The 27419-nt window shown below is 37.8% G+C and overlaps 1 protein-coding gene across 1 annotated transcript in view; it reads right to left on the bottom strand.

The window, feature by feature from the left end:
- Positions 1-12766, bottom strand: part of LOC118996240 (ferritin heavy chain-like) — a 44017-nt gene extending 31251 nt beyond the window's left edge. Inside the window, exon 1 of the mRNA XM_037059544.1 lies at positions 12630-12766. Within this exon, the coding sequence (XP_036915439.1) occupies positions 12630-12766 (137 nt within the window). The remainder of the gene's footprint in view (positions 1-12629) is intronic.
- Positions 12767-27419: the final 14653 nt, after the last annotated feature.

Below are 27419 nucleotides of genomic sequence, written 5' to 3'. Positions count from 1 at the left end.
TCCATGTGATCTCTGTTTCTGTGAGTCTGTTCCTGTTCTAGTTGTTTGCTTAGTTTGTTTTTATTTTTGTTTAGGTTCGGTTATTAATAGTTGTGAGTTTGTTGTCATTTTACTCTTCATATTTTTTAATTTCATTGTTGTTCAAGTACAGTTTTCTGTCTTTTACTGTTCATATTTTTTATCTTCTTTTTCCTAGGTAAGTCTCTTTAACATTTCATATAAGGGCTTGGTGATGATGAACTCCTTCAACTTGACCTTATCTGGGAAATACTTTATCTGTCCTTCCATTCTAAATGATAGCTTTGCTGGGTAGAGCAATCTTGGATGTAGGTCTTTGGATTTCATGACTTGGAATACTTCTCTCCAGCCCCTTCTTGCCTGTAAGGTCTCTTTTGAGAAATCAGCTGACCATCTGATGGGAACTCCTTTGTAGGTAACTATCTCTTTATCTCTTGCTGCGTTTAAGATTCTCACCTTCTCTTTAATCTCAGGTAATGCACTGATGATATGCCTTAGTGTGTTCCTCCTTGGGTCCAACTTCTTTGGGACTCTCTAAGCTTCCTGAGCTTCCTGGAAGTCTATTTCCTTTGCCAGATTGGGGAAGCTTCCTTCATTATTTTTTCAAGTAAGTTTTCAATTTGTTGCTCTTCCTTTTCTCCTTCTGGCACCCCTATGATTTGGATGTTGGAATGTTTAAAGTTATCCCGGAGGTTCCTAAGCCTCTCCTTATATTTTTGAATTCTGGTTTCTCCATTATGTTCTGGTTGAAAGTTTTTTTTCTTCTTTCCGGTCCAAACCATTGATTTGAGTCCCAGATTCCTTCCTGTCACTGTTGGTTCCCTGTATATTTTCCTCTATCTCACTGTTAATAGCCTTCATTTTTTCTTCTATTTTGTGACCATAGTCAAACAATTCTATAAGCATCCTGATTACCAGTGTTTTTTTGTTTGTTTGTTTTATTATTTTTCTTTTTAAAGCATTTTTAATTTAATTATTGTTCAAATACAGTTTTCTGTGTTTTACTCCCATCCCAGCCCACCACCCCAGTGCTCCCCACCTCCCTCCGATTTCCACCCCCCTTAGTTTTTGTTCATGTGTCCTTTATACTTGTTCCTGTGAAACCTTTCCCTTTTCTCCTGAAATTCCCTCCCCTCTCCCCTCTGGTCGCTGTCCCCCTGTTCTATATTTCAGTGTCTTTGGTTATATTTTGCTTGCTTCTTTGTTTTGTTGTTTAGCTTCCTGTTAAAGATGAGATCATATGGTATTTGTCTTTCAACACCTGGCTTATTTCGCTCAGCATAATGCTTTCCAGTTCCATCCATGCTGTTGCAAAGGGTAGGAGTTCCTTCTTTCTTTCTGCTGCATAGAATTCCATTGTGTGTATGTACCATAATTTTTTGATCCATTCATTTGCTGATGGGCACTTAGGTTGCTTCCAACTCTGGGCTATTGTAAATTGTGCTGCTATGAACATTGGGGTGCATAGGTTTTTTAGGATTGGTGTTTCAGGGTTCTTAGGATATAATCCCAGCAGTGGAGTTGCTGGATCAAAAGGCAGGTTCATTTTTAGTTTTCTGAGAAAATACCATATTGTCTTCCAATGTGGTTGTACCAGTCTGCAACTCCACCAACAGTGAACTAGGGTCCCCTTTTCCCCACCCCCTCTCCAACATTTGTTTGTTTCTTTGTTTGTGCTGACCATTCTGACTGGTGTAAAGTGGTATCTCATTGTGGTCTTAATTTGCATTTCTCTGGGAGCTAGCCATACTGAGCATCTTTTCATGTGTCTGGATCCTCTGTATGTCCTCCTTGGAGAAGTGTCTGTTCAAGTCCTTTGCCCATTTTTTAATTGGGTTGCTTGTCTTCTTAGAGTGGAGTAATGTAAGTTCTTTGTACATTTGAGAGATGAAACCCTTGTCTGAGGTATCATTGGCAACTATGTTTTCCCATACAGTTGGTTGTCTTTTTATTTTAGTACTGTTTTCTTTAGCCACACAGAAGTTTTTTATTTTGATGAGATCCCATTCGTTTATTCTTTCCTGATATCCCTTGCTCTAGGGGACATATCAGTAAAAATGTTGCTGCATGAAATATCTGAGATTTCCCTGCCAATGTTCTCCTCTAGGACTTTAATGGTGTCACGGCTTATATTTAAGTGTTTTATCCACCTTGAATTTATTTTGGTGTATGGTGTAATTTGGTGCTCAAGTTTCATTTTTTTTGCAAGTAGCTGTCCAGTTCTCCCAACACCATTTGGTTTCAGCCATTTGTGTGTGTGTCAGTGTGCCTGTTATGTAGTAAAGGGTGGAGCCTTAGGTATTCATCAGGGTGGGGCAACCCACATTACTGTGTTATGATGCCGTATGTGTGGAAGGGGTCCGAGAGGGAACAATGCCGCTTGTTCTGCTCTCTGCTGGCTTTCAGTCACTCCCCCTGCTACCCACAAACAAATTGGGCCCTTCTGGTGCTGATTCCCAGGTGGGTGGTTTTGTGCGTGTTCTAGGACCCTGTGGGTCTCTGCAATAAACTCTCCTGTGAGGCTGGGAGTTTCTCCCACCACCCCAACCCTCACAGGTGTTTTCAGTCAGAGGTCTTGAGGCTTTATTTCCCCACAATGGAACAATGAGTTGCACTGTTTGTCTCATTTCCCAGTTGTTTCTCACAGTTTATCTGTATGCATATATAGGGCCACCTGGTCCACCAACTGCCACCTTGCCTCCGGTCCTCTCCGCCTATCTCTGCCCCTTCTACTGGTCTGGATGAATGTTTCCTCTTTAACTCCTTGGTTGTTGGACTTCCATTACAGTTCAATTTTCTGTCAGTTCTGGTTGTTTTTTCTTTTTAAATTTATTGTTGTTCTTCTTTTGGTTGTGCAGGGAGGCACAGTGTGTCTACATACACTTCCATCTTAGATAGAAGTCTCTGTTCTTTTTCTTTTTCACTGATCTACTTGTGTTCTTTTTTTAACAGAATAAACTTTGTACTTGTTCAAATCATCATTGATTCAATTAAAATAGTTATCATCTTAAAAGTCCTCATCACAAGAAAAAAATTTTTGCCAACTGTGTGTGGCAATGGATGTTAACTAGACTTATTAGGATGCTCATTTTACCATATACACAAATCATTATGGTGAAGATCTTAAATTAATATAATATTATATGTCAATTGTACCTCAATTGAAAAAAGTATAAAACATTGCCCCTATGTTTATTTCAGCATTATTTACAATAGCCGAGATTTGGAAGCAGCCTAAGTGCCCATCAGTAGATAAATGGATTTTAAAAAGAAGGTATGGTATTGTTATTCGACTGCAGTTGTCCCAATTTTCCCCCTTTTCTCTCCTCTGATCATCCAACCCCATCCCCTCACTCCCATAGTCAATTCTCACACTGTTGTTCATGCCTGTGTCAGTCATTCACACATGTTATTTTACTTGCCCCTTCCCCTTCTTTCCACCATTATCTCCCTCCCCCAACCCCTCTGGTCACTGTCAGGCTGTTCCATGTTCCCACCCCGTGAGTATATTTTGTTCATTAGTTTATTTTGTTCATTAGATTCCTCTTATAGGTGAGGTCATGTGATATTTGTCTTCTACTGACTGACTTACTTCACTTAGCATAATATTCTTCAGTTCCATTTGGACAATTGTAATAGAATAACAATAAAAAATGATTTTAAAAAAAGAACCTAGAGCAGAGCTTGGAAAGCCGAATAGCCAACTGAAGTTACCAAAAACAGCTGATATATAGTGGATTTGGACTAATAATGACAGCTATCTAGTATTGCTTTTCCTGATACAATTGGTATTTTTGTGTTATACTCTTACCAAAGGCAAAGGGTGCAGGATAATAAAGATTGTTTTGTGAATTGAAAAAAAAGCTGTGGTACATTTACATAATGAAATACTATACAATAGTAAAAAAGATGAAGCTCTTACATTTTTACATGGACCTGTATGTAAATTATGCTAAGCATTGATGGACCTGGAGAAAATTATGCTCAGTAAATTAAGCCAGTCAGTAAAAGAAAATACCACATGATCTCACTTCTGTGTGGAATCTAATGAACACAATAAACCAATGAACTAAATAATAACAAAAGTTTAGATACATAGAGCAGACTGACAGCTTCCAGAAAGAAAGTGGGTGGAGGATAAAAAATGGTGAAGGGATTAACCATAAAACATTCATGTACAACCCCTGGACATGGACAACAATATAGGGATTGTCTTTGGGAGGGGAGAGGGTGGATCCAGATGGAAGTGGGGAAAGGGAGAAAAAGTGGGAACAACTGTAACAGCATTAACAATAAAAATAAAATAAAATAAAATAAAATAAAATAAAAACAATCCACCCCCTCCAAAAAAAACAATTTGGACCTCTGTACTCTGTATCACCAAATCAATTTTCTTATTTTTAAAATGCATTTTGCTTACAGTGGCCTTGTAAATACAGTTTTATATCAGGTATCGTGACCCCTCCTACTTTGTTCTTAAAATTGCTGTAGCTCTTCAGGGTCATTTACACTTCCATATAATTTTTTTGAAATGTTTGTTCTAGATCTATGAAATATATCCTTGATATTTTAATAAGGATTGCATTGAATCTATAAATTGCTTTGGGTAATATGTACATTTTGATGTTAATTCTTCCAGTCCATAAACATGGTACATACTTCCATTTAACTGTGTCTTCCTTATTTCTTTCTTCAGTGTTGTGTAGTTTTCTGGGTACAGGTCTTTTACCTCCTTGGTGAGCTTTATTCCTAGGTACTTTATTTTTCTTTTTGCTATAGCAAATGAGATTTTTTTCCTGAACACACACTTTTTCAACTAGCACATACACAGGGCCCAGAGACACATGAAAAGATGCTCAGCATCACTAGCCATCAGAGAGATACAAATTAAAACCACAATGAGATACCACTTCACACTGGTCAGAATGGCCATCATAAACAAATCAACAAACAACAAGCATTGGAGAGGTTGTGGAGAAAAGGGAAACCTAGTGCACTGTTGATGGGAATTCAGACTGGTACAGCCACTGTGGAAAACAGTATGGAATGTGCTCAGAAATTAAAAATGGAACTGCCTTTTGACTCAGCAATTCCACTCCTTGGATTATATCCTAAGGATTCTGAAACACTAATAAAAAAAAAACAACCAACTATGCATCACAAGGTTCATAGCAGCACAATTTACAATAGCCAAGTGCTGGAAGCAACCTAAGTGTCCATCAGTAAATGAATGGATAAAAAACTATGGTACATTTACACAGTGGAATTCTATGCAGCAGAAAGAAATAAGGAGCTCCCATCCTTTGCAACAGCATGGATGGAACTGGAAAGCATTATGCTGAGCGAAATAAGCCAGGTGTTGAAAGACAAATACCATATGATCTCACCTTTAACAGGAAGCTAAACAACAAAACAAAGAAGCAAGCAAAATATAACCAAAGACACTGAAATATAGAACAGGGGGACAGTGACCAGAGGGTAGAGGGGAGGGAATTTCAGGGGAAAGGGGGAAGGATTAACAGAAACTAGTGTTGAGGAGACATGGAGAACAGCTGGGATTTGGGGATGGGAGGGAGGTGGGGAGCACGGGGGGTGGACTGGGATGGGAGTGGGGGACGGAAAACTGTACTTGAACGAGAATTAAATTAGAAAAAGTTAAAAACAAACAAAAAACTGGTGCATTCACACAATGGAATACTATGCAGCAGAAAGAAAGAGCTCCTACCCTTTGTGACAGCATGGATGGAACTGGAGAGTGTTATGCTAAGTGACATAAGCCAGGTGGTGAAAGACAAATGCCATATGATCTCACCTATAAGTGGAAACTAATCAACAAAACAAACAAGCAAGCAAACTATTGCCAGACACATGGAAATAAAGAACAAACTGAAAATAACCAGAGGGGAGGTGCAAGGGAATAATGGGAGGAAAAGAGGAAAGGGTTTTCAGGAACATCTATAAAGGACACATGAACAAAATCAAAGGGGAATAGGATCAATGGTGGAAAATGGGGTTGGCTGGGATAGGGGGAGTGGTGGGGGCAAAATAGAGACAACTATACTTGAACAACAAATTTAAAGATCTAAAAAAAGGAGAGAAAAACCTGTTCCTACTCTTTTTTCTATTTCTATGAGCAGAGCCACAATACAATCAGTTTTTCAGAACATATTTTCCTTCTCCGTATGGAAAAGATCCTGCCTGAGTTGGGCACAAACTACACCATGCCCACTTCCCCATCCCCACATCTAGCATCTTAGTTGGTCTGTGCAACATTTCTAAGCCACATACTACACGGGTCTGGTCTCCCTAAGGGCAGATATGCATCCTACTGTCCATTCTTATCAGTTATTCCATAGAGATCCTATTAAAATAAAACTCTAAATATATCCCTGTCCCTTCAGTTTCTTCAGCAGAGCATAATAGCAGCCAATACTCATATAGTAGCCTTTGTTACATGATAGAGGATATTGGAAATCTTTAATGCTATTAACTTGTTTAATCCTTAACAAAACTTTATAATGAAAGGATTAATATTATCTCCATTATACAGGTGCTAATCTGAATCACAAAAAGATTAAATAACAGGTAACAAGAAGCAGAGCTTGGACTAGCAACAAAGCTATAGGACTTCAGAAACTCATTATTAACTTTATTGTGGTAATCACTTTATATGTATAATAAATGATCACATTGTACATCTTAAATTTACACAAAGTTTTTTTTAGTCAATTATAACTCAATAAAGATGGGGGAAACAAAGAAATTCTGCTGTTAGCTAGCTCTCAATATCTGGTACTTATTGTCCTTTCTGGCCTTTCTTTCAGTGGCTTTTTTTGAATTTCCTGAAAATAGCATATGTTTTATATCTTTGACATCTTTCATGTTTTTTTTTTCCATTCACCTGGGATACTCTACCCATGGTCATGTCCACACTAAACTTGTTTTTCTGGTTAACTCCTCTCTCAAAAAGGAATCTATATTAACTTCTTCAAAACATTCTTCTGACATCCTTGTCTTTATCTCATGAGATGCCAAGGATATATCTCTACCACCACACTTATTGACTACTATTATATATATATTTTCTTATTTGTTGTCCTTATTAAGAAAAAAATCATGAGGCTAATCACTGTTTAACAACAGTAATTTCTACCTTGCAAGGTACAAAATGAACACAACAAACTATTTGTTTACTAAATTGATTAATAGTAAATATCCATAGAAATGATATTTGTGACAAACAGTAAAATAACAATAACTCTACTTTGATAATTGCCTTCCTTTTGAGATTATATGACTGGGTATTTAAGTTAACTTTTTAAAAAAGATTTTTATTTATTTGTTTTTAGAGAGAGGAAAGGAGGGAGAAATAGGGGAGAGAAGCATCAGTGTGTGGTTGTGTAGAGGCAACTTTCCTTGCAAGTCCCCCCAGCCACCATGAATGAGAGTAAACATAACTGAGACATGATGTGATCTGCTTGGGGGGGAGAGGTGGCTATTTTCCCAGAGGAAAAAGGCTGTGAGCAGTGGCCAGTTTTGCAGGGGGAAAAGACCTCGAGCCCCATCCTCCAGGGGCTTTTATTGGGTTGTAATACACAGGAATATGGGGCAGCAAGGATCAAATGGTAGATAACATTTCAAAGAAATCTGAGGGCTTAGTATGACTCAGAGTCTGTCAGGAACAGAGTTTTAGAATTTCCTGCTTGAACCCTTAACATATGAATGAAAGCACTCTTAGCAGAGCAGATTTCACAGGTTTATCAGGAAGTCTTTGTGATGCCAGATTTTTCCCCAGGATGCACTCTAGCAAGGCAAGGAGTTGCACCCGTCCCCAACAGGTATTCAGGCTTAAGGGGATTAGAGCCAGGAAGTACTTCCCCCAGAATACATGGGGATTTGTGCTTTGTCAAAGCCAGGGGGCGAGAGTCCATTGCTCCCTCTTTGTCGCAGCCTCCCGAGTCCTTCCATGAAGGCCTCCCAAGTGATTGAGTCTGGCTTAGGTTGCCCCCTGCTGTGAGGTATCTTACCTGTCATTGACTTCTGACCAAGCTCTGGGGACAGGGAGAGGAAACTGAGGCAGCATTTGCTACCAGAGACAAGCTTTGTCTCCTGCAGCTGGCATTCCAAAGGTCATCCTTTGCCCTTGGCCACAAGGGGTCGAGATACAATTCTTAGAACCAGGCAGAGTGGTCTACAATATGGTTGCCTCTTACTCACCCCCGACTGGGCACCCAGCCCACAACCCAGAAATGTGCCCTTACTGGGAATTGAACCAGCAATGCTTTGATTTGCTGTCTGGCCCTCCATCCACTGAACCACACCAGCCAAGGCGATGACTAGGGTATTTAAAGCATGTTTTAGTGTCTGGCATGTAGTATGAGCTCTCAAAAAAATAGCAATATGATAATTATAATAACTTTGAAATAGACCTCTACTTTTCTTCCTGACAATGCCTTTGAAGAATGGATAAATGGAAAGAAAATAGGAAAGAAGAAAATTAGGAGCAGATAGGTTGGAAGTGGGAAAGAAAAGTCAAGAAAATTTTCAATAGGGTAACTCGAAGTATAAGCAATAATAAGATTAAGATTTGAATAATGAGTGCAAGAGATAAAAAAGAAGAAAGCTTAAGTGTGGGAATTTAATACTTACCCCAGAAGTCATATCGTAAACCCTTTGCATTTAGTGAGCATTCAGTAAATACTTGATTCGTTGATTGGTTAATTATTTGTGAGATTAAGAACCGAACTCTTCAGTAAGTAACCTGAAGTCTGGCTCTTCTGACAGAGTATGGCCTGAGATAAACATGGTCTTAGTACACTCTTCTTAATAAGGCTAGAGAGACAATAAAATATGCTTTTCTTTCTTTCTCCCTTCCCCAACCCCTTGGGTGTCTGTGTATACCCAGAGGCTTTTTGTCAATTCCATTTGTTTCTAAGCAAAAAAAAATCAAGCAAAAAACTGTTGAAACTCTTCATTAAATGCTTAATAGCCATATTCTCACCCATGATGCACGTTGACCTCTTCTCTTGATAAGCAGGCACTTAAATGAGCTGTAGATCAATCTGCCCATTCTTGATAAGCAAATCAAATGGGTCAATCTGCTCTATATCCATTCTCAGCACCGAGTAAGGAGTGAAACTTGCTGTGGAAGACAAGGAAAGTTGTTGATTCATGTGAAATCTTTTCTTCTGGGACCTCTTTAGTAGTTGGCTATTCCATGAGTACTGTACCATAATCTACCCAGTTTTGGACTTCATCGTCCTCTCTTCACAGTGTCCTGAGAGTCTCTAGCCATTTCCTGAGCCTGTGCAGTGTAAGGAACATCAGCCACTTTGAAAAGCAGCTCCAGGGATGCAAAATGCATTTTATTTTTTTCCACTAAAAGTTATACAAAATTTATTTTATTTATTTATTTTTATTGTTGTTCACGTACAGTTGTCTCCATTTTCACCCCACCACACCCCCCAGCTCCACTTATCCCCACCTCCCACCCTCAGACCTACCCTCTTTGACTTTGTCCATATGTCCTTTATACATGTGACTTGATGGCCCTTCCTCTGTTATACATTTCACCCCTCCTCTCTGGTTACTGTCAGTGTCTCTGATTGTATTGTTTGATTGTTTGTTTTGTTGATTAAGTTCCACTTATAGGTGAGATCATATGGCATTTGTCTTTCACCACCTGGCTTATTTCACTTAGCATAATGCTCTCCAGTGCCATCTATGCTGTTGCAAACAGTAGGAGCTCCTTTCTTTCTGCTGCATAGTATTCCATTGTGTGAATGCACCAGGTTTTGTTTTTTTTATCCATTCATTTACTGATGGACACTTAGGTTGCTTCCAGCACTTGGCTATTGTGAATTGTGCTGCTATGAACCTTGTGATGCATAGGGGTTTTTTTGATTAGTGTTTCAGGATCCTTAGGATATAATCCCAGGAGTGGAATTGCTGAGTCAAAAGGCAGTTCCATTTTTAGTTTTCTGAGGACATTCCATACTGTTTTCCACAGTGGCTGTACCAGTCTGAATTCCCATCAACAGTGCACTAGGTTTCCCTTTTCTCCACAACCTCTCCAATGCTTGTTGTTTGTTGATTTGTTTATGATGGCCATTCTGACCAGTGTGAAGTGGTATCTCATTGTGGTTTTAATTTGTATCTCTCTGATGGCTAGTGATGCTGAGTATCTTTTCATGTGTCTCTGGGCCCTGTGTATGTCCTCCTTGGAGAAGTGTCTGTCCAAATCCTTTGCCCATTTTTTAATTGGGTTGTTTGTCTTCATGGAGTGGAGTTGTGTGAGTTCTTTATGTATTTTGGAGACCAAGCCCTTGTCTGAGGTATTATTAGCAAATATGTTTTCTCATATGGTTGGTTCTTTTTTCAATGTAATGCTGTTTTCTTCAGCTGTTCTGAAGCCTTTTATTTTTATGAGATCCCATTTGTTCATTCTTTCCTTTATGTCCGTTGCTCTAGGGGACATATCAGTAAAAATATTGCTGCATGAAATATCTGAGATTTTCTTGCCTATGTCCTCCTCTAGGACTTTTATGGTGTCATGGCTTATATTTAAGTCTTTTATCCACCTCGAATTTACTTTTGTGTATGATGTAAATTGGTGATCGAGTTTCATTTTCTTTTTTTGCATGTAGTTGTCCAGCTCTCCTAACATCATTTATCAAAGAGGCTATTTTTATTCCATTTTATGCTTCTTCCCCCTTTGTCAAATATTAATTGACCATAGAGACTTGGGTTTATTTCCAGGCTCTCTAATCAGGAACAGGTTTTTTCATTAGAACACTTTGGCTTTAGTTGCCTATGGTACACAGTAATAGAGGTATCTGGTGAGTAGTTGAAAATGTATGTCTGGATTTCAAGAGCCAAATCTAATTAGGACATTTAATTTGGAAGAAAGTCATCATAAAAAATTTTGGAAAGCAATTCTGGAGTACAGTTTATAAAGCTGTAGAATTGTTGAGTGCACAGTTCAATGACTTCACAAAATGAAACACCCATCTCATCACTATATTTCAATCTGCAGATAACTCAATTGAATACATGAAACACACATTCTATTCTGAGAGTGATATTCTAGTACAAGAATCACAGATCATAAACTAAATGAACTTCAAAATAATTGGAGTTCTTGTGTTTATAAAACATTGGCAATGATATTTGGAGCTTAGAGAAGTCCTTATTAAAATGACATTTTCTTTTCCTCACACTTCCTTTCACCCATAAAGTTTCCCAGCTTATCTCTTCCGGACTCTTCATCAGAATCCCAACACTCTCTGCAATCCTCTTTATAAACTCTGCCAAACTATCTCTTTTTTAAACAATAATATATTTCTCTTAATTGTTTACTACTCCTGTTTTAGTGTTTCACAAAACTGAAAGAATTAGGCTGCGAATATCCAAACCCTTTTAGAGAATACATATCAGCAAAAAAACACTAATAAAAAAGAGTCAGAACCTTTTTTATAAGGAGGGAAAAGTTTGGGAGTACTCACAGGACAATATGTATTTTGAAAATGTACACATATTTTAAAGGCTTTGAGAAGGAGATTGTGCAAAACCCCAAAAGAAGACATTGCAGCAGGATAAATATAAGCAAGGGGCATCAAGGAGGGAGTTACTGAAATCAAGGTAGAAAGAAATTTCAGGAAAATGGATGTGGCCATCAGTACAGGTGGTTTCAGGGATAATGTTAGATTATCTCCAAAATGTATCCAGTTTTCAAAAATGGGAAGCTTTACTGATTTTATTGATTGTTCATTGTGGAGAGACTAGAGAAGCAGCTAAATTCCAGTGAGTTGGGAAATGCATGGGGATTAAGAAGTAGAGGCAGAGAACTGAGATAACTTTTGAAAATAAACTTAGGTATGAGGGTTATGAAGGGAGTTAGTTGTAAGATCTCTGATGATGATTGTGGCAGGGTCAAGAAGATGAAGAATAGATGGAGAGGTTACTGTCAAGATTTGAGCAGCTTAAATCAATATTTTCTTAAATGCTGGGGATGAAAGAGCCAAGAGAAGGGGAGAAGATAATGATATATAAATCAGATGGAAAAAGGTACCTGAAGAAATGAAAATATATCAAATCCAAAACACAGATGAAAAGATTATCATAGTCATGATAATGAGGAAGAATAGCTTCTTCAGAGGGACAGGAAGGAGAAGTGGGTGTGACTGCAGACACATTAGGTGAGAGCTAAGGAGGGTGAGCTTTGCCTCCAGATGTTTCCTGCTGAAAAACCATTTTCTTGAAGTCAGGTATGCTGCTTCCCTGAGAAGTAATTCAAGGCCTTGCACTCTCTGACCTCTTCATAAACCCTCATATACTGCCTCCAAAGGGAGGAGGATACTTTATGAATTGGTCGGAATGAATAAGCTATGCTTACTTTTGGATAATGTGTTTAAATTTTAGTTTGTCAGAGTGGTTCTCTCTTTTTTTACCCAAATGGCTAGAACGTTTAGCAAACCAATGACCTACTCTGTTAGATAGGCCTATTTTCTTTTTGTTTTGCTTTTCTTCTGCCTCTTCTTGCCACTCAGCTAGAATGTAGAAAGTAAAGAGGTTTGAGTTTGGGCACATGCCGTATCTATTTTCCTGCTTACCTGTTCTCCCCTGGTAGCTTCCTCTGGCTAGCAGCTGTTGTCAGGACCTGGTGAACTTGTCCCTTATTTACAGAGATCTCCAACCTTACATCTGAATCGTGACCAGTGCTATATTTATGTGTCTTGCAAAAGCCCATTTTTTCAATATATCAAACAATGATCAATGCATATGATTGCACATTTATAGTATCGTTGTTGTTTAATGTTGCTTTCCCACCAGCCTGTAAGCTTTGGGAGGGTAGGTACAAAAGATATTTTATTTAAGAATGTGTATTTAGCTTATAGCATAGAACCAGTCACATTTTAAACTTTCAGTAAAAATTGTGTTGAATAAGTTAGAGAAGAATTAAAACAAAGTATGATCTGGTTTGACATGAAGGTATTTAAGCCTAACTGCTTTAGAAAATCATGAAGCATCTTTTTATGTGTTCCATTTTAAGTTCCCCAGAGCTCACTGCATTGGGAAATGAGGGCAGGGATTTAAGTTGATAAAAATTCTCATTGTAACTTTAACTTCCCATTGTTCCTTTTCATCTATCTATTTAGAGCACAGCCACTCCCCACCCCCACCCCCAAGGAAAGATATGGCCGTGGTCTGCAACAAGATTAAGATAATTTTGATTCTTCTTTTTGTCATTTTACCAATATGCACTACAGTAACGCTGTGCTTGAAAACCAGTTGGGAAAAGGGACAATTGATCATTAATGATCTGGCTGACATAATGGAAAACACACTCATTAAACTGTAAGAGGACCCTGGCAATGTCTGAATGGGCATTTTCAATGACTTTGATAAGTTCCTAGTGTATTTTTTTTCTATTTAATTGGATGCTCTCATCATTACCCAATGCCATTTGTTTCCTTTTTGTGCTCTCACTTGATTTAGTGTTTCTTAGTTACAAAGAATGCAAGCATCTGATTACAGACAGCCTAACCAGCTGAACGCCAGACCAAACAGGAAAAGAAATGAGGAACAGATTAAAATTAATTTTTGATGTCTAGCACATCATTAGTCAGCAGGCACATAAGGAGGTAATTATTTTCTTAGTTAATTCAGAAGTGCTAGACTAAAGAGTTAGGAAAAATACTCTTTCATTTGTTTATTTTCATATTTAAAACTTTCAATAGCATGTAAGTGAACCTCGAAAGTGACCAGCAACTTGGCTCAGAGGCATGAGTCCTGCTAAAATTAAGCCTAAAGATACTGTGAATCTTTTAATAAAATTATGTTGGATTTTTTAATCACTTCCCCTTTATAAATACGGAATAACTCAGAAGGCAAGGCAAGTTTTATGTAAATAAAACATAAAAATAATTTCAAACATACAGAGATGTTTCTGATTTCTGATTTTCTGATTTCTGATTTCTGATTAGCATAATAGCAGCTTCTTAAATTCTAATATTTTCACACATGCTCTAAAACCCATAGAGATCAACAAGGAAAGAAAACCACACAAAATTTATGCCAACAACATAACTAAGTCAAACAATATTATGAGTTGAATTTACATCTACAGTCATGCATCACTTATTGAAGCGGATATGTTTTGAGAAGTGCATTGTTAGGCAAATTTGTGGTGCAAACAACATAACTTTGTGATGTTGCAATGGGTATGAGACAAGATGGCTCTGAACACTAACTACTGAGAACCAAAGAAAGGGACCAAAAAATGTAGGGCCAGAGGTAGCAGTTATAGGAAGGCATTGGTTCTGAGATGGGGGAAGGGAGCAACTTAGTGTTGTGAGCATCCCCTGGACTTTTGAAAATGAAGAGAAAGGATAAAGTATATAAAGCAGACTAGATCCTACAGAAACAAAATAATGATGCAGAATCAGAATGTATAACCCTCCCTTAATTGCATCAATAATTAAAGAAATTGGACTTCACTATAGCTATTATATCCTAATTAAGAAAAAGAGAGAGTTAGACATGATTGTGGGGTTTTGATCTATTGACTTGTCAGTTCCAAAGAGTACAAATAACAGCGAGAGCTTGGTTTCTAAAAATTATTTCTTGCTAAAAGGAGCCAGGGCTCCTTTGAGCTATGACCCAACATTTGAGAGGTCACAGAAAGTATAAGGTCAACCAGAAAGCAAATAAGTCCTCTAACACAAATGAGGCCATTTCAAAAGGATTCAGGAGCTAGGTTGAAGGTGGGTCCAATGGTTAAATTCGGTGCAATATGAGCACTAAAGGGAATAATAACAGTAGTGAATTATAATATTAAAATAATAAATATCCATGAATAAGAAATACTCCTGATAATTTTAAAAAGAAAGAAGATACAAAAAAGGAAATGAACTTTAAAAATAGGATTTGAGATCATAATTGATGATCTCTGTAAATAATTATAAAAAGAATTTCATAGTTAGAAACTTGCTGTTTTGTATGTAATATATTCAGGTAAAAAAATCAAGGGCCAAAACAACATGGTAAAAAAACTGTGGAGAACAGGATATTCACATTCCCTCAGATTACTTATTATTTAGAAATGGAAAATATGCTTTTACAACAAAGATATTAGTGTCCACATCATGAATCACTAATAATGTTATGACCTGACATTATGTGCCTATTTATTGATGAGATGCAGAGGAAGTTACACATCATCTATGTGGTGTCCTTCCCAGAAATATTTTGTCTGAATCTAAACATGGAAACACATTCAGATGAATCCCAAATGTGAAACATACTGAAGAACAACTGGCCTGATTTCTGCAGTGGATTCAATGCTATTAAAAGTAGAGGACAGCAGATCGGTTCTTCCAGATCATGGAACACTCAAGAGCCATCACAGCAAAATACAGTGGTTGAATTAGATTGGATCATGGGCAAAGACAGCAGCAAAATAGTACAGTGAGTAGACTGAGAAAAGTTTTAGTATTATAGGAAAGGAAAATAATTTTTCCTTTACAATCCTAGATTTGGCTAACCCCCTTTTCTTGTAATAAAAGACAGATTAACGAGAGAAAAACAGAAGTTTAATCACATGTATACCTCCTGTATACATTGGAGAGACTCAGGAAAACTGAGTAACTCCCTGAAATGGTGGAAGCCATCACCTTAAATACCATCTCCAGCTAAAGACTAGAGAAAGTGCTGAGGTTGGGGAGTCATTTATGGGAAGCTATCAACAAAAACAGATTAAACAAGGCTTTGTTGTGCAGATTTAAGTCATTGCCTTTTCTATTTATGAGAGTTTCTAGAAACTTAGTCATCCTTCTCTTCTCTGTACAGAGATGGAGATATCCTCACAAAAAGAGATTTCCCTTGTAAATGTAAATTCACATACCTTTTTTGCTCCCAAGCTAAATGACTGGCAGAAAGGCATTTAGTCACCCATTTACCATTTTTTTTTAAACTGGAACATTTTCTTTCAAGAAATGAAAATCCTGTTTCCAGGGTGAACTACAGTGGCCAGTATGATTGTTACTGGGGAGTAAAGGGTGAAAAATATGTCTGGGATGCTGACATTGGTCAAAAATTCTAGCCCTGGCTGGTGTAGCTCAGTGGGTTGAGGTCGGGCCTGTGAACCACACAATCGTGGTTCGATTCCCAGTCAGAGCACGTGCCTGGGTTGCAGGCCAGTTCCCAGCAGGGGCCAATTTCCAGCAGGGGATGCATGAGAAGCAACCATACATAGATATTTCTCTCCCTCTCTCCATCCCTTACCTTCTAAAGATAAATCAATAAAAAATAAAATTAAATTAAAAAGACTAAAAAAATTTTAAAAATTTTCTAAAACAGAACCAAGAAGTTTCTTTGAGGGTGGAGGAATATGATATATATGCCAATCACTGTTCTAATCTTTAGAAACATAGTAGTGATTTTTTTTAAAAGGCCCTCACTGGTGTGGCTCAGTTGGTTGGGCATCCTCCTGCAAAGCAAAAAATCTCTGGGTCACTGATTAAGATTAGATTCCTGGTCAGGGCACACACCTAGGTTGTAGGTTCAGTCCCAGGTCAGGATGCCTATGAGAAGCAAATGATGGATATTTCTCTCTTTCTCTTTCCCTTTCACTCACTCTAAATATAAATTTTAAAATAAAAAAACCCAGATCTTTTAGAACTTCTATTTTGAGATAGGAGTGGGGAAGAAAACAAGTACAAGATAAATAAGAAATGTTTTTGGTAGCCAGAAGTTCTACAGAAGAAAAAAAGACACTGCCAGAATTGAAGATAAGTTCAGAGATGGTAGAAAGTTGTGTTTTGACTAATCATATCAGAACAGGTAACCCAGAATCCAGGGTTGGCTGATAATTAGTGTCTGTCCTGTATACATGGTGAATGAGAGAAAAAGGAATTTCCAGAAAATGCTTTTCTAAGTCCTCACATTTTTTTGCAGTGATATTAGAGACACTGGTTTGATGACTTGAAAGTGGAGAATTTAAAATATTACACAAAGGAGGGTCTCTTATTTCATAGTGAAAAAGCCTGAGTTCAAATGGGAAAGAATGTTCTCAACTTATTAGGTGAAGTCACAGAAGAGACATACAGCTCAGATTTCCATTGAAATTTCTCATACCAGGAAAGTTCTCATAGAAGGCACTACATATTCAGCTCTCATATAATGAAAGGAGATAGTGAAGATGCAGGTAATAAAAATTTCAAAATACATTGATTCAAAAGAAACATCACATTTATTTGTGAAATTTCTAGTACATGTAGTGTTTTGATGTTTATATTGTTAGGGGCTCAAGCTTATTTGTATGTACAAAAGAATCTTTAGGTGTAACTCTTCATGGAAAATTGAGAGCACAATTTATTTTCTTTATTTTTTAAAATTGTATTTTATTGAGCCCTAGTGGGTGTGTGTCAGTGAATCAACCACCAGCCTGTGAACCAAAGGATCATTGGTTCAATTCCCAGCTGGGGCACATGCCTGGGCTGTGAGCCAGGTCCCCAGTGGGGGGTGCTCAAGAGGCAAGCACACATTGATGTTTCTCTCCCTCTCTTTCTCCCTCCATTCCTTTCTGTCTAAAAATAAAATAAAAGTAAAATCTTAAAAAAAAACATTATATTTTATTGATTATGGTATTATAGTTGTTCCAGTGTTCCCCCTTTGCCCCCCTCCACCCAGCAACCCCCACTCCCTCAGGCAGTACCCCCACCATTGTTTGTGTCCATGGGTCATGGGTATAAGTTTTTTGGCTACTCCATTTCCTATACTGTACTTTACGTCCCCATGGCTACTCTGTAACTACCTATTGGTACTTATTAATTCTCCCACCTCTTCACCCATTCCGCCATACATCCCTCTCACCTGGCAACCCTCAAAATGCTCTCTGTATCCACAATTCTGTCTCTGTTCTTCTTCTTTGCTTAGTTTGTTTTTTAGATTCAATTGTTGATAGATACGTATTTTTGACATTTTACTATACATAGTTTTGATCTTGTTTGTCTTATATAAGTCCCTGTAACATTTCTTATAATAATAGTTTGGTGATGATGAACTCCTTTAGTTTTTTCTTATCTGGAAAGCTCTTTATCTGCCCTTTGATTCTAAGTGAAATTTTGGCTGTAGGCCCCTGCTTTTCATGACTTTGAATATTTCTTGCCAATCCCTTCTAGCCTGCAAAGTTTCTTTTGAGAAATCAGCTGACAGTGTTATGGGACCCCCCACCCACCCCTGTAGGGAACTAACTTCTTTTTTCTTGCTGCCTTTGAGATTCTCTCTTTATCTGTAACCTTTGGCATTTTAATTATGATGTGTCTTGGAGTGCACCTCTGTGCATCCATCTTGTTTGTGACTCTCTGTGCTTCCTGGACTTGCATGTCTATTTCCTTCCCCAAATTAGGAAAGTTTTCTTTCATTATTTTTTCAAACAGATTTCCAATTTCTTGTTTTTTCTCTTCTCCTTCTGGTACCCCTATGACATGAATGTTGGACCTCTTGAAGTTGTCCCAGAGGCTGCTTACACTATCCTCATTTTTTTGGAATTTTTTTCTTGTTGTTGTTTGATGTGTTTTAGCTCTTTGTATTCCAAATCATTGATTTGATTCTTAACTTCATTCACTCTACTGTTGTTTCCCTGTAAACTGTTCTTTATTTCAATTAGTGTATCCTTCATTTCTGACTCTTTTTTATGCTCTTAGTGAGGTCCTCACTAAGTTCCTTGAGCATCCTTATAAATAGTGTTTTGAACTCTGCATCTGATAGGTTGCTTATCTCTATTTTGTTTAGCTCTTTTTCTGGAGTTTTGATCCATTCTTTCATCTAGGCCACGTTTCTTTGTCTCCTTGTTTTTGCAGCCTCCCTGTGTTTGCTTCTATATATTAGATAGAGCTACTTTGACTCCGTGTCTTGGTAGTATGGCCTAATGCAGTAGGTGTCCTGTAGGGTCCAGTGGCACAGCCTCCTCTATCACCCAAGCTGGGTACTTGAGGTCTGCCCTTTGTGTAGGCTGAGTACACCCTCCTCCTGTAGTTGAGTCTTGATTGCTTGTTGGCATATCAACGGGAGAGATTTACCCATGCCAGTCAGCTGCAAAGACTGGCTGTGACCACTTACTACCAACCTCTGCCATCTGTGGAAGATCAGCTGTGCAAGGGCAGGGTGGAGGTACACTGATGTGATCTGTAGCTGTCCACTGGGTGTGCTGGCCCTGGGGTTTCCTGGGTGATGCAGACCAAGGTCAGCCCCCACCTGTGTTTTTACCCAGGGCCACCCTTCCTGAGCTATAAAGTAATCTGAGATGGCTGCTACTTGTGCTGGGCTTGGAGATTCCCAGGCAAAGCCAAGCAGTGAATCTAGGCTGGCTGCTGCTAGTGCCAGGCCTGGTGCTCAGTAAGGCCAGCTGTTGCTTATTTGATAGGATTTACGACCTTTTGAAGCATGAGCCAAGAGCTGCAATTCATACAGAAGAGCAGCATGGGTGGGCCCATAAGTTGTGTGGGGCAGAGTCTCTGGGATCTCCAAGGCGGGTCCCACAGTATTGGCCAGGTTGACAGTCTCAGATATGGCACCACCTTGCCAACTCTGTAGGAGGAGAGTTTAGAAAAGGGACAATGACTTCTGCTTGCCTTGATAACAGACGCTTCAGTTCCTCCCTTATGACATTGGTAACTTTCAAGTTGCTACCCCAGTGCTGGAGCTCAGAGGCAGTGAGTCTGAGTTGGTGAGCCCATTAAGAAGAACTGCTTGGGGTTCCAGCATTTTCCCCCAACCTCTCAATCCCCACTGGTTTTTGCAGATAGAAGTTGTGGGAACTTATCTTCCTGGCACTGGAACCCTGGACTGGGGGGCCTGGTGTGGGGCTGGGATTCCTTGCTCTGGAGATACCCCTCCCGAGCCTATTCTGCCTCTGTGCCCCTCCTACCAGTCTGGATGGATGTGGTTTCTTTAATTCCGTAGTCATCAGATTTCCATTCAACTAGATTTCTGACAATTCCGAGTGATGGTTGTTCTTTATTTTAATTGTAATTTTGAAGTTGTTATGTAAAGAGGCAAGCCATATCTGCCTATGCCACCATCTTGACTGTGGGACTTTTATAGCCAATAAATGTCCCACAGTTTATTTTCATGATAGCCAAAACAGATACATGTCATATTGCTATCAAAAACCTATTTATTGGCTATAACTACTTTCAAAAAGAACTTATTAGATAAGATTTGCTTATTTGGAAATAGGCCAGAAAAAATAAATATTTTTAAAAGCTAGAAAGAAAATAAAGAGAAAAGTCTTAACATGGAACTATTTATGTTCACAAGTGTGTTTGATGCTGTGGATTTAAACCAATAGATTGTAGTATTAAAAAACAGAGATCAGATGGAGCTTGGTAGATTAAGGTTCAAATCTTCCCAACTTATAATATTTAGCAGGGCATATATAGAGGAATGTGATTTGGGAGAGCAATATAATACAGCAGTTGCTTTGAGATAAAAATAAGTAGCTACATAGTTTTAAAGTCAGGGTAGTAAGTTGGGTTTATGATATAAGCAGTATACAGTGGTAGAGTGGGAAAGCTTGATATGAAGGAAAGTTACACTGATATAATGGTAGTTAGACTACCATTATCTTGTACTCTTAGAGCTTCAATAGCAAGAATTAGGTAGGGCTTGCATTTTAGGTGAAAATGGTGCTCATAGGTTAAGAACTGCATTTTCTGCAGGACCAAGAATATAGTAAGGTCACAGTAGGCCTAAAACCAGGACATCAAGCCATTTACTTGTCTAGTACTCATTATAATCTTTATTCTGGGCTCAGGATGGATCCTAGATGAGAAGTGGTAATAATTTTCTGCTGCTGGATTGGAAATTAGCACAAACATGGTACCTCAAAATACTCCTTTTTTGTTTAAAGTTAGTTTGGAATATTGGCATGGAGCGACTGGGTCTTCTGTTCAAGCACTTAAAGACCTGAAATCAGCATTAAAACCCTTGTCAGATAATTCTAGCATCTATTTCATCTTGAGGTTAGCATGATTTGTCATTTCTCTTTCAAATTGTCATGTATCTGGTTCTTGGTATAAATGTGATATTTTTGTCTATTTCACATTTTAGCTTATGTTAGGATACTTTGGTTCCTAAAGTGTTTTTCTTTAAATAATTTTAGCAGGCATTCACTCTGCTTAGGTTTGCCACATAGTACCTCCTCTATTTTTGTAGACTGTGGTTCCATGACAATCTAGTCTCCAGAACCTTTGTGGTGCTATTTTATTCTGTTTGGCTTATGTTGTGCAGATTGGTTTACCACTGGGTCCCTTATCACGCTGCTTAAGGGTACAGAAGGTGTTTCCCTAGGACAAGGTACTCAGTGCTTCTAGGTGAGAGGAGAAGAATCACAGGTACACTTGGATTAAGGGTACTTTCTGGACCAGGCATTTGGTGCTTAACAGGTTGAGAGCTTTTTGTGGTAGAATCCCTGTTGCTGGTACCAGCAAGTTGCCTGGTGTCTCTGGGTAAGGGAAAGTAGTCTCAGTCCCAGCTAAGAAGAGCATTTTCCAGGTGGGAGCTTTTTGTGATAGGATCACTTTTGCAGGAACCCTTGGCCACCCATATGTCTGGGTAGGGAAGGAGGGTCTCAGGCCTATTGGGGAGGGATAGTACTTTTACCTGGTCACTTAATTCTCAGCAAGACTTCTAATTGTTGTTCCTTGCAGCTTCAGCAGGGGTTGCTTGGTATTTTCAGAGAGACTCACATTTGATTTTGAAGAGGAAGGGCCTATTTGAGCTAACTCCTGTCACTGAATTAGGAACTAAGAATTATGAAATGCTGAGCCTGAGTCATCTTTTCCTGTTGAGAGGCAGTCATAAGATGGCTTGCAATGAAATTGTTCATCAGTTCCAAGGGTCCCTAGCTGATTTACTTTCTTCATCAGACCTTTCAAAGATCTTCGGTTATCTTATGTTATTTCTGGAATATATAGTTGTACTTATAGAAGGAGAGCACGGTGCGAGAGGAACTATTTGGACTGGAAGTCCTCTCTGTGCCTTTTACAAGCTCACCTAATTAAATCAGGCCCAGCCTGGATAATCTCCCAATCAACTATGCCATATATGAGGGAGAACCACAAAACACCCAAAATTATCTTCTGGAGGGCAGGGCCCCTGTAGTGCAGGCTTCCCCCACTAAGTGAGTATCCTAGGAACCCATCTCTATCAGTATAACAGCTGGCATTGTTGTGAGAGGCTGCACTGGGCTTCATCTTATCTTTTTGAAGACTCTATCAATGTGTTTGCCCACTTCATGATGGGTGATTAACAAGCTCTCCTGCCCACACCCTGCTGAGTGTTCAGCAGTTTTTGACCAAAAATGGCATGACACCTCTGCCCCACCCTCCATGTTCACCCAATCTTGCCCCAAGTGACTTTTGTTTTCTGGATTAAAAAAAAACTCCTCAAAGGGAAATATTTTGCCAAGATGGAAGAGATGAAACAAAAAAAAATGGCAGAATACTTAAAGGTATCATAATCAACAAGTTCAAAAACAGTTTTGAGCAGCAGAAAAAACATCTCAATAGGTGTATTATATCAAATGGAAAGTGCTTTGAAGGTGACTGAAGTTGAGATGTGTAAAAATAAATACACAAATTTTTATAAATGAATTCCAGGTTTTTTGGGTCCCCCCTCGTATTATAGCATAATAATGGGAATAATATTCCCTTATATTCACAGGTTTCATACTCAAAGAGAGGCGCTACTACAAGGGTTATTAGTGCCATTTTAGAATGTACTGAAGCATTAATTAGGCACTTATCATTTTCAGGGAGGTCAGAACCTGTTAGGATAGTGAGAAAGCCAGGTACTGTTATAATTACTCTACTTACTTTAAATGAAGTAGATCTGGTATCAGAAAGACTTAGTAAAAACTAGAGTATTCACACAACTTTCATAATTTAATGTGAAATTTTAGAAGATAATCTAAGTCTACATTTCTGACCATGCAAATATGTTCTGTGTGAAAACTATGCCAACTCAAAGACGTATTAAAAGACTTCACCACCATTCCCCATTTATATTTTATAGTTCTCTGCAATTGCTGTGGCACCAGCAATTCATATAGGACATAAAGTCAGTAATGACTGACTTTAATTTTTAGAGCAGTTTTATATTTAACACTGTCCACATTTATATAGGTTGTGTATTGCACAAAAATGATGGCTATTATGATTATTGCTTTAGATCTTAATATAACGTATTCTTATCTACACCAGGATCGAAAGTTTTAAGCAAAATTTGCTGGACTGACCAATATACCTGTCACCTTCAAAAAAAGGAGTTGAGTTTTTTAGGCTGCATTAGGAGAAAAATCCTTCACTATGTTTGAATTAGAAAGGAAAAATAATTTAAAATTTGATTTTAAATAGTCATGGTTTTTTATAATATTTTCATTTTTACTGGGGATATTTAGAACTGAATTGGGTAGATGTATTTTAACTCATGTTTTACTTTTAAGTCTTTCAGATTAGAACTGGGGAGGAACCAACCAGCAGCTAGACACTTTAGATCATTCACACAAAGATTACGAGGCATATGTAAACTGTAAAACCTTCACAGGGGTGTCCAAACTTTTGGCGTCTCTGCACCACACTGAAAAAGCATTATCTTGGGCCACATATCAAATACATTGTGACACCTTCGTAACCACACAAAAAAACTCATAATGTTTTCAGTAAATTTACAATTTTGTATTGAGCTGCACTCACAGCACCCCTGCTTTATAAGAATCTATTGTAAAATAATTATAAGAACTACACTTATAATATTACATAAAAATGATATTGAAATTTGAATATGCTCATGAATCAAAAATTAAACAAATACCAATACTGCCCTTTCCTTCATTTGTTTCCAATCACAGCAAATAGAAGTGTGATATATTTAAGAGACAGAATTAAGTTCTAAAGGTTTGTCATCTTATCATTTATAAAAATGAAATGTACTTGTTCTTTATCATACAAGGTCTGAGTATTTAAGAGGGTTGTTAAAGAGCTGAGTCAAAAAGCAGAAAATGCAGAACAAGAGGAAGAGGCAAGAAAGCATAGACAAACTGGATCTGAAGAGAGTTGGGAATGCTAGTTGTGGTAGATGGTCTCCAATTTGGTCTTTCAATACACTCACCATCTTTTTCTACCGTGATCTATGATTCCAGGAAGTTGACTTTTTTTTAATCCTCACTGGAGGACATGCTTACTGAATTTAGAGAGAGAGAAGGAAAGAGAGAGGGAGCAAGAAACAATGAAAGAGAAAAGTTTTGATTGGTTGCCTCTTGTAGGCACCCAGATGGAGACTGAGCCTGCAACCTAGGCATGTGCCCTGAGTGGGAATTAGACCTGTTACCTTTTGGTTTACAGGATGATGCCCCAATCAGCTGAGCTATACCAGCTAGGGTCCAGGAAGCTGACCTTTAAAAGCTTTATTAGCCAGTCTCTCTTGCTCTGTGCCTTCAGGTTGGGTCTGGCTTACGTGAATTACCAGAAGATTAGAAGTCAGGAGGAAAGCAAGCTAAGGGTAATTATTTCCATGAACCCCATCAAACTTTAGGTTGGCAGTGCCTGTCATTTGTTTATTTAAGGTCACAGCTCTTGTTGGGTGGCCTTCTATTACAAGTTCAGAACTTTCTGTGTTGCAGTCTCTATGTGTCTTTAAGCCTAGTGGTGATAATACTGGCTTCTCACAGTTGCTAGCCTAAGGGTACTCCATCATCTTTTGGTTTCCCTTCATTCCTTACACATTTTAGTAAGTAGTCTCTTCATTAAATGCTTTTCCATCACCATTTGCAAAGTGTGTCATTAATTTTGATGCAGGACTCTGACTGATAGTGGGGAATGGGAGACACTTCAAGGTAGTATTAGCGTGGGATAAACTGCTGGAGAGAGAGATAGGAAGAGAAAGTTTTCAAAGTTTTTAACACCATTCTATGAATATAACATGACTGTGTGACTCTAATAACTTCTTGAATTGCTTAATTATTGTGGCTGGGTTCCTGTTTTAAAAAATTGTTTGTTCGTTTATTTATTTATTTATTTATTTATTTATTTATTTTTAGGATAGAGAAAGGGAAAGAGAAACATCAATGTGTGGTTGGCTCTTGCACACCCCACACTGGGGACCTGGTCCACAACCCAGGCACGTGCCCTGACTGGGAATCGAACCAGCAACCGTTTGATTCACAGGCTGGAGCTCAATCCACTGAGTCACAGCAGCCAGGGCTTTTTTTTTTAAAGATTTTATTTTGGGTTTCTGTTTCTTTTCATGTACATCCAGGATTGGACATGGCTATGAGATAGATGTCTGGGATGTACAGGACCAGATAAGACTGCCAGGATTTATCTGGATTATGTCATATTAAGATATTTCCCTTATGGAATAAGGATTATCCCAACCCAGTGTACCTGCTAGGTTTTTGTTGAAATTCAGTGACTTGCTATAGTTTGGAATTTGTTTTTACTGTTGTCTGACAAGACAATATTTTTTGACTCTTTAATTTTCTTTTATTCTCAAACAGAAATTGAGGAAAGTGCAATAATTCCTCCAAGAACCAATGCTTCAGTGCATATTTTTACATTTAGATTCCTAATTAGATTAGATTCAGATGGTTATATTTAAGCATCATTCCTATTTTCCAACTCAAGGACACTTATTTGTTTCTTGGTGTTGAGTTATAAAAAAAAAATCTCAGTTTCATTTACCAAAGGCTACTCAAAAGTTGGAGATGATGCACTGTGATGAAGTCTTTGTAAAAGGTGACCCAGTGAATGTGGAGGTGACCTACTTTCAGTTCTTGCTCTGGTTCTATGATTATCTCAGCTTCTGCTTCTTGCTCTTCACTTACCTCTGGTAGGGGCCACTTCCATTAATGTTCCAATTGTACTTGGTTCTTATCTGGATGGTCTTGTAAATCTTGACTCAGATTGTGGATGTTCTACATGACTTTGGCGGTTTTCCGTATTTTATCCCCTGGGAAGTATTGCAGATTGTACATATTCATTCTCTGTATTTGGACTCCATTATTAAGGTTAAAATTTACTTCTGAACTGAATCTGAAATCACTGTGTGGATTAATCTGGCTCACTTCTCTCCACAGTTGGTGTTCTCTTTGCCCAATTGTCACATTTTCAGTGTATTTAAAAGAGAAAAACCAGTCTATTAAAGAGTCACCACTAGACACATCATCTGAAGAGTCTTTCTTAACTGATAAGTTAAAAAAAGGTAGAGGGTGAGAACACAGAAAAGAAGTACCAAGATCAGAGCCATCATAAAATAGTACTCTGAAATGTTTCAAAAACAAATAAAATGATAACAAATATTGAGATGTTGTACACAGATTTCACAGTTTTAGAGTTAATATTTTGTAAACTATACTGTAAATTGACAAGCAAAGACAGGAAAGTTTCTATTCATCTGAAAAGAGTGAATAGAAGCTGTTTTTTTTTTTGAAGCTGGAGGAAGTCTATTTTCAATATTTCATCATATACATACCCTTGTGTACCACACTGGGAAGAATATAAAAATACAACTTTTTTTCATTCTACTGTCAAAACACTAGTGCAATTAAACAAGACAAACACCAGTTAAGGTACAACACTTGTTATTTTACTTCAGTTTGCACTATTGTGCAATTCTCATTAGTCTACAACATTACTTCTAGGTCTATGACTGTATCTAAAGTTGTTTTAAAATACAAGACTATCATGGCTATTAACCAAATAGAAAGGAGTTTTATAACTTTAAAATTATTTGGACACTTCTTTAAAAAAATTTTTGGTGTATTTTTGGTAATGAATACTTCTTAATGTTACTAAGGTTTTGAATTGACATGAAATTGAAGGTTAAATCAAATGAATAGACTGAACCTAGCATTGTACATAGAAGACCATGTTCAAGAACCAAACTATTTTAGTATCCTATTTATTACATAGTATTGGATTGGCCAAAAAGTTTTATTTTTTTCTGTGCAATGACTCTAGTAGTGCTTAATTGTCTTTACTTCATTCAAAATAAGACAATCTGTTAGATTGTATTATCTGTTAGATAATAACAGATATCTGTTAGATAATCTTAACAGATTGTACAATCTGTTAGATTGTATTGTGACAGTTGTCATATCAGGTTGCATTAAAAAGACATCAAAATTGGTGAGTTCTTGTGCAGTAATTTTAATATTGAAAATGAAAGAAGATATGTAACACTTTGGCTTATTATGCTTTATTATTTCAAAAAGGTAAAAACGCAACTGAAATTCAAAAACAAAAGATTTGTGCAGTGTATGGAGAAGATGCTGTGACTGATTGAATGTATCAAAAATGGTTTCTGATGTTTCTTGGTACTATTGACATTTTGGCCAA

This window comes from Sturnira hondurensis, unplaced genomic scaffold (assembly GCF_014824575.4).
Source record: "Sturnira hondurensis isolate 20B ecotype Veracruz unplaced genomic scaffold, ASM1482457v3 Scaffold0011192, whole genome shotgun sequence".
NCBI classification, from domain to species: Eukaryota; Metazoa; Chordata; class Mammalia; order Chiroptera; family Phyllostomidae; genus Sturnira; species Sturnira hondurensis.
Note: the sequence above shows the minus strand (reverse complement) of the source record. Positions and strands in the feature narration are given on the sequence as shown.